The 13001-nt window shown below is 55.9% G+C and overlaps 7 protein-coding genes across 7 annotated transcripts; 3 read left to right on the forward strand and 4 right to left on the reverse strand.

Moving 5' to 3' along the window:
- Positions 1-675: 675 nt before the first annotated feature.
- On the reverse strand, positions 676-1763 carry K452DRAFT_351865 (uncharacterized protein; the record flags this gene model as incomplete). Its single annotated transcript, XM_033545745.1, has 2 exons — positions 1485-1763; positions 676-1427 (listed from the first exon to the last, which is right to left on the reverse strand). Exons 1-2 carry the CDS (start codon positions 1516-1518, stop codon positions 676-678), a joined length of 786 nt encoding a protein of 261 aa, XP_033396358.1. The 5' UTR covers positions 1519-1763.
- Positions 1764-2043: 280 nt separating this feature from the next.
- K452DRAFT_288744 (uncharacterized protein) lies at positions 2044-4061 on the forward strand. The gene is made up of 2 exons (XM_033540718.1): positions 2044-3714; positions 3785-4061. The coding sequence occupies exon 1, from the start codon at positions 2078-2080 to the stop codon at positions 3695-3697; it is 1620 nt and encodes a 539-aa protein (XP_033396359.1). The 5' UTR covers positions 2044-2077; the 3' UTR covers positions 3698-3714; positions 3785-4061.
- A 270-nt stretch (positions 4062-4331) lies between these two features.
- Positions 4332-5359, forward strand: K452DRAFT_309772 (uncharacterized protein; the record flags this gene model as incomplete). The annotated part of the gene is made up of 3 exons (XM_033543269.1): positions 4332-4426; positions 4490-5157; positions 5220-5359. The coding sequence occupies 3 exons, from the start codon at positions 4332-4334 to the stop codon at positions 5357-5359; spliced, it is 903 nt and encodes a 300-aa protein (XP_033396360.1).
- Positions 5360-5410: 51 nt separating this feature from the next.
- On the reverse strand, positions 5411-6178 carry K452DRAFT_49483 (uncharacterized protein). The gene has a single exon (XM_033546741.1). It carries the CDS (start codon positions 5930-5932, stop codon positions 5462-5464), a length of 471 nt encoding a protein of 156 aa, XP_033396361.1. The 5' UTR covers positions 5933-6178; the 3' UTR covers positions 5411-5461.
- On the reverse strand, positions 6053-7331 carry K452DRAFT_230053 (uncharacterized protein; the record flags this gene model as incomplete). The annotated part of the gene is made up of 4 exons (XM_033537072.1): positions 6053-6136; positions 6195-7084; positions 7143-7231; positions 7300-7331. 4 exons carry the CDS (start codon positions 7329-7331, stop codon positions 6053-6055), a joined length of 1095 nt encoding a protein of 364 aa, XP_033396362.1.
- A 695-nt stretch (positions 7332-8026) lies between these two features.
- K452DRAFT_230364 (uncharacterized protein) lies at positions 8027-9537 on the reverse strand (the record flags this gene model as incomplete). Its single annotated transcript, XM_033537089.1, has 3 exons — positions 8027-8307; positions 8375-9147; positions 9242-9537. 3 exons carry the CDS (start codon positions 9535-9537, stop codon positions 8027-8029), a joined length of 1350 nt encoding a protein of 449 aa, XP_033396363.1.
- A 677-nt stretch (positions 9538-10214) lies between these two features.
- Positions 10215-11640, forward strand: K452DRAFT_252450 (uncharacterized protein). The gene is made up of 3 exons (XM_033538253.1): positions 10215-10374; positions 10425-10447; positions 10504-11640. Exons 1-3 carry the CDS (start codon positions 10339-10341, stop codon positions 11486-11488), a joined length of 1044 nt encoding a protein of 347 aa, XP_033396364.1. The 5' UTR covers positions 10215-10338; the 3' UTR covers positions 11489-11640.
- Positions 11641-13001: the final 1361 nt, after the last annotated feature.

A 13001-nucleotide genomic window follows, 5' to 3' on the forward strand; every position in this document is an offset into this window, starting at 1 on the left:
AACATGTCTTCCTTGCTCTTTTTCTTGAACTTCTCTTTCTCTTTTCTTTTTCTTCTCTTCTCTTTGCTTTGCTTTCCTTGACGTCGTTGCCATCCTCAATAGATGTCGTTGGGTTCGCGCGAAACAGACTGGAAGAACGACGAGGATCGGGGTAGAAAGCCAAAACAAACGCAAACGCGGAAACGCAGACGAGCGAAAACAACGAGCGAAAACGCAGATGAATGCAGGCGATCGAAAAAAAGACGAGCGAAAACGAGCGAACGAAAGGACGAACGAGGGAGCGAGCGAGGGGCGGGGAGAAACAGAACGCGACGCGGTTAGTTCTTCTCCTTCTTGTGGTGGCGGATGACCTTGGTCCAGTTGGAAGAAGGCTTCTTGAAGCGGAAGCTTTCCGTCAGGAGCGCAAGGGCGCAAGAGTCAGCCATGGCTATTCGCATCCGCACGTGTCGTCACGTTTTTTCTGGTGTTATATCCCAAGGTGCCGTCCCATTTCCTTTTCCCAACCTTCACCCCCATATTTCCAAACTTGTTTCCTAATACCCGTGTCCCGGTCCCACCCACCACCAATCCCTATGGTGGTGGTTTTTCCTTCTCTTTTCCATCCTTACTTTTTTTTCCCCGGGTATCGATCACGTTACGTACATGGCTCATAAAACAAACGCTGAAAAAAAAAACTCACATGACTGTGCAGCAGCTCTTGAACATGCGGAAAACCTTGGGAAGAGCGCCCTTGCGCGGGGCCACCTCCTCGGGCTCCTGGTGCTGGGCCGGTTGCTGGGGAACGGCCTGGGGCTGCTGGTGGGGCTTCGGCTCGTGGTGCTGGGGCTCGTGGTGCTGCTGGGGCTGGTGGTGCTGCTGCTGGTGCTGCTGTTGAGGCTTGTTGTGCTTCTCGGGAAGCTTTCCTCCGCCGCCAAGGTGGCTGGGCAAGTGGTCCTCGCCGCCAGTCAAGTCGACGTAGATGCGGCCGGCGTTCTCCTCGGTGCGGTACTTTAAGCCCATCTCCTGGCAGACCTTCTCGACGCGGGGCTTGAGCTTCTGGACGTGGTGGGCCGAGTGGTTGCCCTTGCCGACGATGACGTGCAGGTGGGTCTGGCCCTGCTGCTGGGCGGCGCGCACGCGCTGCTCGAAGATGTCCTCGGCCTCCTCGACGAACTGGCCGTGCAGGTCCAGCTCGTCGCCGTCAACGCGACCCTCGGCGTTGTTCTCCCGGAAGATGAACTCGGACGCCTGCTTGTTGTACTCGTCCATCTTGCGGCCGTGGCGCTTGCCCGCCTCGCTCAGCTCGTGCGCCTTCGCGCCGTCACCGTTCTCGTACGCTTCGTGTGCCTTGTCGAAGCAGTCGGAGCGTTTGGCGTGCTCTTGGCGGGCCAGGTCGCGCAGGCGGTCATATTCGGCCTCGGTGTCGGCCGACTGCGAGTGATTGAAGGCTGTGTGGGGTGTAAGGAGGAGTTGCGGTGAGGGTGCGCAGAGGGACATGTACTGACCATGGTTGCCGATCTGGGTCATAGGATAGGACATGTTGGAAAATGCTCAGGGGGAATGCTGCGAGGTTAGAGAGAATGTGGAGGTATGAGAGAAAAAAAGAGAAAGAGAGAAAGAGAGGAAAGAGGGGTAAGATAGGTAAACACACGGCTTCAAGCAAGGCACATGCTGTCGGATTTAGCGCTGGCGGGCTTCCAAGCGTTCTGTGGAGTTGGCCATGTTTGATCGCCAGCTGGGCCCTGCCAAGCAGCGGATCGTATCCGAAGGGATCTGGATCTAGTGGTTTGGCACGTTTGGTTAATTGGTGCTTGCGATGTTGAGCTGGCTCTCGAGCCGCGAATCAGACCGGTTCCTCGGGCTTTCCGAACGCAGCCTCGTAAGCCAGTCGGCAGCAAATTACCGTGGTGGAGCGGGACTGAGTCGGCTTGAGAGAGTGACGTTTCGTTTCGTTTCTTGCAACGGGACGAGGCAGTGACCAGCGTCAAGCTGAGACGCACGTGATGGCTGGCAATCGTTAGGCGCCACCCGTGCTCCCGAACAATCAACGCGGCATCCGGGCATCCCACCTCGCCCCGTCCCACGCCCCGGCTCCAGCATGGACGAGCTTCCCGACGAGCTGATCGAGCTGATTTTCGAGTCCTGCGACTTCAAGAGCTACAAGTCCCTCCGGCTGACATGCAAAAATCTAGCCCGCGTCGTCGTGCCGCGCATCTACGAGCACGTGCACTGCGGGCTGTTCCCTAAGAACCTCGAAAGGCTGAGGAACATCTCCACTCATCCCGAGCTTCGGCACATGGTGCGGCGCTTCACCTTTCATGGTGAGCTGCTGCCGCACTACAATACCAAGAAAGAGTGGGAGCGCCAGATCGACCTGCGCCCCTCGTTCAAGTCGTTTTTTGACGTTTACTGCAAAAAGGCCGGCTTGTCCGACGAGATCATGGCCCTTCCTGGATATTGGGAGGAAAACCGCGAGTACCGCCGCGCTGCACTGGAGGTCTACGAGGGCATTCCCAGATATCGGCACACAAAAGACGAGTTGACCGCGTGTTGGGATAACTATCAAAAGTACCGCATGGAGCAAGATGTGTGGGGCCCTCTGAGCAGCCGGATGTTTAGCAATGCGCTGGCTCGCCTGCCTAATCTCAGAGATGCCGCCATGGTCACGGGAAGGTTTGGGGAAGTCAAGAAGCATGGCCCGGTTTGGGGCGAACTTTTGCGAGAGATATTGCAAGGCCCGGAAGATTGGAAGTACATTCCAGCCCGTGAACACGATAACTTGCGAGTCCACTCCCAGCTAGAGGGTGTCCGCCAACTTACAGATCTCCTCGAAGCACTATGCAACCGTAAATCTTCGAATCCATCTGAGCACGTCCAGTCCCTAGAGTTTTTCACAGGCAACGAAGTGTTTTGGATCCAACGCTCCGATGGAGAAGTGATTGTCCCCCACTGCTACACTCGGGAAGAGCTGCTGGCCTCGTCTAATGGCGCTTACCCGCGCATCTACGCGATGAGAGGTGCCTTTGAACATTTGAAAAAGCTCGACCTAACCATTTGCTTTTTAATATTCGAGGATGACGTAGAGAGCATCACTGAAGGCATGAAGACGTTTCTGCGCGAAGCTCGAGTCCTGGAAGAGCTGCGCTTCGAATGGTCTGAGGAGAACCTCATCGGCCTCGTCACCAACGAACCGCTCTGCGATCCGCTAGAAGATCTGGAAGACGTCTATTGGCCGCGTTTGCGCTCCCTCCACCTGAGCTTCACCACAAAGGAGCGGAACCTGCTCGCTCTTTTCAAGCGACATGCTGCTACCCTCCGCGATTTGTCTCTCAAAGACATGTTCATCGCGCAGGCGCAAGGCACGTGGAAGAATGTCATCGAGCAGCTGCCCAAGGTCCTTAAGCTGGAGACTATCTATCTAGAGGCGCTGTGGGACTATACATGGGAGGGCAAGGGCGCGTGCTTGTTCGAGTGGTATGAAGGCGGCGCCTATGAGCTGTCTATCATCAATTACTGTCTGCACGGTGGCCCTCCGCCCATCATCTACCCGGAGGAGTGGAACAAACTGCATCCAGACGATCCGGCGCCGACGGCGGATCTGGAAGACGAAGACGACGAATGGGATGATGAAGATGAAGACGATGATGACGATGATGAAGGTACGAGCGAGGAGAGCAGTCAAGAGGAGTCCGAGTGGGAGGATGATGACGACGACTAGGTCCAGGAGTATAACGGGTATTCCCCCATATTCTGTTGTCTACTCATACGCGCATTTCGTTATCGCTTGACTGAAATGGACATGCAGATAGGGTCCGCAAACTACATACGCCGCTATGATTATAGCTGACGGAGCAACGGTAATGCGCTTGCTTGATCTCGTCTCCTCAAAAGCTGCATCCCCCACTTCTCATACCCGGAGATACCTATAGACTCAGTAACATGTACGGAGGACGATCGATCAGTACCCTTTAATATGCTCCGTCTGCCTTGGCTAGAGAACATAGTCGTGCACCAGGAAAACCTCAACACCGGTAGCACAGCCGTACCTATGCACACCGAATAAGGACCACAAAATCTCGGAGCTGTTTAATATTTTTATACTAGCAACACCAACTGGAACATCTAACAACTAGCATTGTAATCTTGCATAATTATGTCTAGGTGGTGACGGTAACTTACTTCATCTGCACAACCTGTTTGCACAGTTTGCACCTGCCCACGCGTCCCGGCACGAGTCATGGAGCGGAGAAACGTGTGGCCGGGCGCGTTGGCATCCGCCTAGGTCATCCATCGCAAGCTAAGGTTCGACAACACCACACCAAGCCGATACCGATTCCCAACCATCCCGCACCATGGCGCTGCGAACCTTTGGCGCTCTGGCGCTGTCCGTTTCCGCGGCCTCGGCCTTCCAAGGCACCTCGCCTCTTTTCCTCATGTCCACGTCCAAGTGAGCCCGTACCGCCATGCCAACCCAACACCACCTCCGCCGCTCTAGCTAACGCTTTATCAGCGGACTCAGCGACTTCAATGCCGCCAGCGGGCAGCTGACCAGCTCGTCGCACGCATCGCAGGCCGTGGAGAAGTTCCTCTCCAACTGCCCATCGGACAGCTACGTCGTCGTGAACCAGCCCGGCGTAACTGCGGAGGACTTCTCGACGAACTGGGCAGCACCGATCCTGGGACAAAGCCTGAAGGGCAGCCAGGACGACGCAAGGATTGCGAGCAGCGGCAGCATTCGGGAAGTGGTGGGCGGCAGCGACGCGGAGAGCATCGTGGCCTACGTCGAGAAGCAGTGCAAGGCCACGCGGATGCACGTCGACGCTAGCAGCGGCTACATCTCGCTCGACGACGCCACGCCCCGCGTCATCAAGCTGGACTTCACCGCCCCGCCGACGAGCCTCGACGAGCGCGCCTCGGCCCTCACCGAGAACGACGCCTTCCTCGCTGCCCTGATGAAGAGCGTGAGGGAGGGCAGCTACAGCGTCGTCTACGCCACCACCCCACCGTCTGAGAAGCAGATGCCCCCGCCCAAGCAGCAGCACCCCATGAAGGGCTACGAGATGGACGAGCAGTTCCCCGCGGGCTACAAAACGGAGATGAAGCGCGATCTGACGGCCAGCCGCGGTAACGCTACCGCTGACGTTGCCCTGTTCGAGAAGTACATGTTCTTGTCGCCAGGTACGCTCTTCGCCCCATCAACACACAATTGCCCATTGCCAATCGCTAACACAACCCCCCAGGCATCTTCATGGGCCTCAGCGTCACCATCCTCCTCTTCCTCATCCTCTACGTCGGCATCAGCGCCGTCGCCGGCCTCGAGGTCTCCTACTTCGCCTTTACGAAGGAGATGGGCCCCGCCGCGCAGAAGAAGCAGCAGTAGACGATGCTTGTTTGTAGCCGCTGCAGAGCAGAGAATGTACCTTTATGAAAACCATTGTGGTCTGGAGTTTTTAGGGTCTCGATAATATGTCTATATACATTTTTACTTGCTTCCAGCGAGCGGCTCTCGTCGTGGGCGGCGGTATTGAACTTGATGAAATAGACCATTTCCATTGCAGCAGCAGTGCCCCGATGTGATGGGGAGAGCAATCAGTGGTGGCTTGTTGGGAAGAAAAATGTCCCATCGGGCTGTCTTGTGGAAACAAAGCCACCAGACGTTCTGCTGTAGGTATGCAAGTCGAGCATACTCGCCCACTCCGGTGCCGAACTCCGTACTCCACACCCGTCCCACACTCAGAACCCGCCTACACGCAGCAAGACAGGCACAAGACGTGCTCCCGTCATACTGCAGCAGCAAGCGCGCGCTCCAAACCAGATTTTTGACGCCTAAAGCACGCACATATAGGGCGCAGGCGCAGGCGCAGGCGCATCGGAGTGGAATTTGGTGTCTGAGAGTCGTAATTCGTTTGCCTCCGCAAGTACAGAAACGCTGAGCTTCTTGCGGCGATAACATTAAAGAGGTTCTTACTGCACAACGGACGGCCCCGCTCCACTCCAATGCGCCTACACCCTCTGTGCCATTCTACTTATAAACACACAATGCAACAGCCCAGCGCGAGCGAAAACAAAAAGATCAGAAGACACTGATGTAGTTTCCGATCCTCTCCTTCTGGTTCTGCGCAATGCACTCGGCTATCCACGTGATGTTGCGGATTTCCTGCCATGTCTTGTTAGCACCAATTTTCTGTGCGTTACACAAGAGGACAAAAGCCTACCTGCTCCCTCAGCTTCACCCACGCGTACACGACCGAATGCGTGAACTGCCTGGTGAAGGCCAGCTTGGAAATCTCCATCTCCTTCTGGTAAAACATGTCTTCCAGCGAGCGGCCCTCGCCGCCCGAGCCGCCGGACATGTTGCCCACGCCCGATCCACCGCTCATGCCCGTCTGGTCGAAGAACGCCTTGTAATCCGAGATGCCATCGACGGCGATGCGCACACCCTCGACGTCGTCGGCGCGCGACAGCATCAGCGTGCCCTCGGGGTACAGGCGGCCGAAGTTGGGGTACAGCTTCTTGCGGTCCGCCTTGGAGAGCTCGGTGCCGAACGAGTTGAGTGTGATGTTGATGGCGCGGCGATCGGCCTCGAACTCCAGCACCTCGGTCATGACCTCAGCGGTGGGCGTACCAGCAATGTCCGCGTGCGAGTTGACCCAGTTGTAAAAGTCCTCCAGGTAGTTCTTGTACAGCGTGTTCCGGATGATTTCGATGTTCAGCTCGTCCAGGTCCTGGTGGCTGAGTGAGCCCTTGAAGTACGGCGCCAGCGGCGTCTCGATCAGCACAGAGTTGTACAGTTCCTCGATGTTCGTCGCCACACACAGCACCGGCATCGTTTCAAACCACCCCAGCGGGTGGCACCGCTCCAGCAGCTCCCTGGTGTCGCGCTCGTGCAGCGTGCCCGTAATGAGCAGGGCGACATTGTCGATCATATACCCGTACGTCAGGTACTCCATAAACTTGGCAAGGGACCCGGTGGCGTTCGCTTGGATGTATCTGAATTCGGCGACCAGCTTCTCGGTCGTCTTGCTGGCGAGAGCCGACGTCGACGGGTTCGGGGGCAAAGCCGCAAGGAAATCGCCATATGCGGGCGAGAGTTGGAGCTTGACGTCTGCGTGATGGTCAGTCAAATTGTTCGCCACCAGTGTATGGGGCGGGCGTGAACGCACCATCAATAGTCTCGCATTGTGTCAAATTGCCGTAGTTCTGGCTGGTCAACAGCGAGTTGCGGTAGCCGCGAACAATGCCCTCGATGTAGCTACCGTGAGATTAGCGTTGCCGAACCGGGGTGCATCGCCATCTAGCCGGTAAGGCGGCCATACATACCCGCTGCCGACGTTGTAGAAAAGACCCTCCATGTTGACTGGTTTATTGACAAGGAAAGTTGCTGGCGGGCATGAGATTGGGGCTGGGCTGGACGGGCGTCGTCACTCATGGGCGGGAGCTCGCTGGCGCGCACAAGCCACATGTTCGGAGGTACTGTTGTGCCGCGCACCGCCAGGCCGCCCGCCAGCGCAGAGGTCCTGTCAGTCAATACCTAGAAGAATTAATTCATTAAGCAGTAAAGACTCGAACTAGTTTGCTTTCATCTACACACTTGACAGTTTCCCATATCCGTTGTATATATTAAACATACATACCCCATGTTGGTATTAATGAAAAAGTATTCACAATTGCATTCATTCACCATGCTCACAATGTAAGTCAGACAAAAGACTTACTGGAATCTAGTCCAGTTCTATGGTTCTTTCTCATCTACCGGCAGTCCAAACCGCCTGCCTCCAAAAGCGCCAACGCCGGGCATGCCAGCCGACGACAATGCAAGTCAGATCCCTAATGTTCAAGGCGCCGCCGACAACCCAAAACAAACGGCAGCCTTACCCACACACACACACACACAAGAAAAGCGAAAGAAAGCCCAACCAAAGAAGCCAATAGAAAAGACGAGAATCCAGCCTCTTTGATAGATAATGCAAACCCGTGCCGCCAGCCTTTTTCTTCATGTGACCTACACACGCGCTATGCCCGTAGCCGCGCTATTTCATACAGCCACTTAGTCGCCGAGCCGGCTCTCAGCGTCACTGTCGCTGACGTCCTCCTCAAGCTTCTTGCGCCTCTCTTCGTCCATCTCCTTGTACGTACTCCAACTCAACACAAGGAACGCGGCAATGATGAGGAGGCCACCAACGATGCCCGCGGCCGAAAGCGGCTGGTAGAGAGGCGGCGGGAGCAGCTGGTCAAGCAGGGCGACGAGGAAGATGGTCAGGAGCGCGGCGACGGAGGAAAGAACGGGCGAGGTCAGAGAAATGAGGACAAGGAACGAGCCAGAAAACGCTGGGGCGATGTGTTAGTAAACGCCTGCGAATTTTAAGTTGCTGAACGCTTCGTATGGGGAACTTACTGGCATTCGCGAGTACGCTAATCATCAGCATCCATGCTTGCTCGCCGCGCGGCAGCGCAAACGTCTCCAGCCCCGAAAAGTGCAGTAGCGGGATCGGAATCCACAAGATAAGCAGCGTGAAAGCGCCAATGAGGCTGCCAAACGTGTTTGCGAAGATCATACCACGGCCCGGCGAGCAACCGTCCGGCGGACAAGCGACCTTCTTGTAGAGTACCTCATAGAAACCATAGAGGACAGAGCCGACGCCAATGACGAGATTACCCAGCGCGCGATTTTGCGCTTCCGCATCGTCAGGCGCCGTGTCGCCGCCGGTGCCACCACCGGACTTGCTGCCATGCTTCTTGGGCTTCTTGTCGCCGTACGCGACGACCAGCACACCGGCAATGGCCACCGCTACCGCCATAACCTTGCCCCACCGCACCCGCTCGTGGAGTAGGGGAATACTGAAGGCGTACGCGAAGAAGGCCGAGCAGTTGTAAATGGCAGTCAGGTCGCTAGCCGTCGTGAGGTCCACAGCCACATACCAGGAACCGCCGGCGACGGTCAGGGAGCAGGTCACAAAGGCCGTCACCTTGAGCATGTAAGGAATGGGCGACTTGGAGATCTGTCGCGCCGTGGGATGCAGCGTTTGGTGCTCGACCATTTGCGCGGTGCTGCGCAAGATCTGGACGTGTCGCCGCCAGAAGGTAGGCCATGGCATGTTCCATTTTTGTAGGCGCAGGATCATCAGCTGCGTCGGCCAGAGGAGAGCCCATGAGCCGTGTGTTAAATAGCTGCATTGGACGAATCAGCGACTGAGATGGACGGCGCATCGCTCCGCGCCAACTCCGCCCCCGGTCCGGAGACCAATGGCTCACAAGAACTTACAGCATCATGTAGGCCTTGTTCCAGCCAAGGTTGTGCTGAATGTAAACTGCAGTTTCTGTCTGCACCGTGAAACTGACCAAGCTCAGGGCCAGGAAAGCGGCTGCGTATGTATATCTCGTTTTGGTCTCGCGCTTCGCGTCCACCTCCGGGTCACGCTCGTGGAAGGTCCTCCGCCTGCCCAACATTGGCCGACTGGGCGAATCGTAACTCTGCCTGTCATCGCGCTTGGCCAGCAACGGCGTATGTGACCGGCCCTCGGTGGGCCGGTGGTAGGGTGGGCGCATGTCGGAAGGCATGTCTTTGGTGTTACGGTGGTGTGGCTCGTCGGCGGTTAAGCCGTCCTGGCTGTTGACGTCCCAATCGTCAAACTCGAGATCGCTCTGGGGATCCTCTTGGTTGTCAGGCTCAGCGGCCTTCCCCTTTGCAGCGGCGGCGGCGGGAGACACGTTGACGTACGGAGACGAGGTACGCGAAAGGTTGACGAGGGAGTCTTCAGCTGGGAGGGTCGGGGGACGAAGGGCGGCGCTCGAGGGGGAGGCGGGTTGGTGTTTATGCATGCACGCGGTGTTGTGTGGGGTGCAAGATGATCAAGGGTCGGTGGGTGCAAGTATTTGGACAAGAGTGAATCGTGGCCGCATACCCTGGTCGCGAATCTCCACTACTAGCGGACTCTGATGACGCCCCCCGCGCATGCCCTCCCGGCTGACTGCCTGCGCGTCCTTCCTGACCGCTGTCGCCCGGCTCCCGTCTTCCGTCGTGTGTCCACCTAAATCTCGTGTGATAGATTATCCCTCGTCTGTCTCTGAGCTGCCAGGGGCGCGTGCGGACCCATCAGAAACATCCGTCATTAAACGTTCTCCGGACTTCTTTGCGCCGATCAACGATGTGCGCCTTGGCGTTTTGGCCGATTCTCTGCCTGAGGCATCCCAGCGATTAGCTTCAAGCGCCCACGGCTTTAACACACTACCTCCGCTGCGGGGCCATGTCTAGAATCTGGATGACGAGATCTACGAGCAGAGGACAACAAGTCTCTATTTATCCTCAGTTCTCCCATCTCTCTCTCTCTCTCTATCTATCTACACCCCATTCCAGTCATCATGCCTCTTGTCGCCCAGAGCCCCAAGCCCCGTGTCGTAAGTCTCACCTGCCTCATGGGTCCATGCATGTGCTGACCTTGCCCCAGATCCTCGGGTTAATGACCTTCGGGTAAGTTCTCGCGCACTCCCACTCGTCGCCCTCCCTCACTGATCACTGATCGCCAGCCCGGACCCGTCCACCGGCGCCCGCATCACCTCCCTGGATGACTACAAGAAATGCCTTGACCACCTCCAATCGCGGGGCTACAACGAGGTCGACACGGCGCGCCTCTACATCGGCGGCCAGCAGGAAGCTTTCACCGCGGCCGCCCAATGGAAAGAGCGTGGCCTGACGCTCGCAACTAAGTGCTACCCCAGAGAGCCTGGGCAGCACACGCCGGCGAGGCTGACGGAGTCACTGGAAACGAGCCTGGCGGAGCTGAAGACCGACTGTGTGGACATATTTTATCTGCACGCGGCCGACCGCTCCGTGCCGTTCGCCGAGACGCTCGAGGCCGTCAACAAGCTGCACAAGGCGGGTAAGTTTGTGCGGCTCGGCCTGTCCAACTTCACGGCCTTCGAGGTGGCCGAGGTCGTCATGACGTGCAAGGCCAACGGCTGGGTTCGCCCCACCATCTACCAGGGCATGTACAACGCCGTCACGCGCGGCATCGAGACGGAGCTGATCCACGCCTGCCGCCGCTACGGCCTCGACATCGTCGTCTACAATCCGCTTGCCGGCGGCATCTTCAGCGGCAAGTACTCGGGTGCTGCGGGCGATGTTCCCGCCGAGGGCCGCTACAGCGACGCGGTTGGCACTATGGGCCAGATGTACCGCGCGCGCTACTTCAAAGATGCTACGTGGGAGGCGCTGCGCCTCATCGAGCCCGTCGCCAAGAAGCATAACCTCACATTGCTGGAGACTGCGCTGCGTTGGTGCGTCCACCACAGCCAGCTCAAGGTCCTGGACGGCAACGACGGCATCATCATCGGCGTTAGCAGCCTCTCCCAGCTCGAGAGCAACCTGACGGATCTGGAGAAGGGTCCTTTGCCCGAGGAGGTGGTGAAGGCGCTGGACGACGCGTGGTTGATCACGAAGCCGACAGCGCCGAACTACTGGCACCTGGACCTGAAGTATACGTATGATACGAGGAAGGCACTGTTTGGTTAAGGCATAATGCCGGTAAAGTTTTCAACTGCAAAACCGCTCTAGACTTGTACAGTTAGAAACATGTCCGATGTACATCACGCACATACGTAAATGCATACACGCAGACGAAATCCAAGAAATGGATATATCACACAAAATCCATGCATTCAAAGATGTCTTGTTTATATCCTCGAATGCCCCGTCACATAGATAGGCCTAATAAATCAGCCTAGGCCAATATCTCCAAGCAACACTTTTTGTAGAGTTATTTTTATGTGAGCATCTCTATACCGAGAAGATTCGCCAATAACCATTGTTCACAGTTAATCAATACTCTAAATCTCACTCAGATGGCCACCAAATAATCGAACAATGCTGGCATCTCTGTCTCACCAAATATGCATACCGTAGTCCAGCAAACAGATGTCGCACTTTTATGTCAACAGGAAAGCCCCCATCTCAGCCAGTGGAGCTCTACTATTAAGAAGTATACACATCTTGCCTTTTACGGACGCAGCGAGCTCCAATTAGATACATGTCTTTGGTCTTACGCCTGAGCCCTTTGCAACAGTCATGAAAAAACTGCTCAGATGCTTGACCTGCGTTATTCTCTCCGGAAGCCTGTAACTGCCCTGTGGTACGCCACCACGGGAAACCATCACCTTTGCCAGAACTGAGAACAGCCAGTTCCATTCGGGAGCAGTCCCAGATACAGCTATAGAAGTTTATTCCATCTTCTTCAAAACGGATAGGCAGTTCTATTCGCGCATGGCCCCATATGCAGCGTCCATGCCAGTGGCCGTCAAGTCAACCGGTTCGTAGCTTACATTCGATTAGATCTTGATGAAACCTGTCGCAACGAACACCCAAACGAATAGCTCTAGAAGCAAGGTTGTCACAAATGGAGTATCATACCAGACGAATAGCTCCAGTATGACACTCTGTTTGTAGCCTTTTTGCCGCCAGACGAAGAAGCCAGCAGTATCCGGATTGTGAGCGTTATAAATAGTCCAAAAAGCCACGTCGGTACATGAGTATGATATCCAATCGTACGTTGCAGACATCCGCTTAAAGGAAATCCGCGCAAAATATGTTCGCGGGGATTACGAGGATTAGAGAGATAATCATAAAGTGTAAGTACTAGACAAAGGGCCTGCAGTTTGTTCATCCAGTACTATTCATCGACAATGACGATGCTCAGCACACTGACGGAGTGATGGATAGTATTAACAGGCCTCAGGAAGCCGCTCGATGAAACCATCAGTATCGCAGCAAACTACACTTCACAAAGACAACTGGAAAGTGTACCCGCATTGATCTGCGACGAAGCAAAAGCGATTAAGCTTGAATCTGTTTCCCGCACCTTACAGCAATACTCTGACGCGCAAGCAAGGCGCTTTATAACCTTCTCAATCCATCTCAATCCCAGATCTGCCACGAAACTCTATTGCCAAAGAATCCGTCTTCCCTCTCCATTCCAGAAGTCTCAGAACACCGGACTATCAGCCCTCGCGCATCATACCATATCTTGACA

Source organism: Aplosporella prunicola (assembly GCF_010093885.1).
Source record: "Aplosporella prunicola CBS 121167 unplaced genomic scaffold K452scaffold_16, whole genome shotgun sequence".
NCBI classification, from domain to species: domain Eukaryota; kingdom Fungi; phylum Ascomycota; class Dothideomycetes; order Botryosphaeriales; family Aplosporellaceae; genus Aplosporella; species Aplosporella prunicola.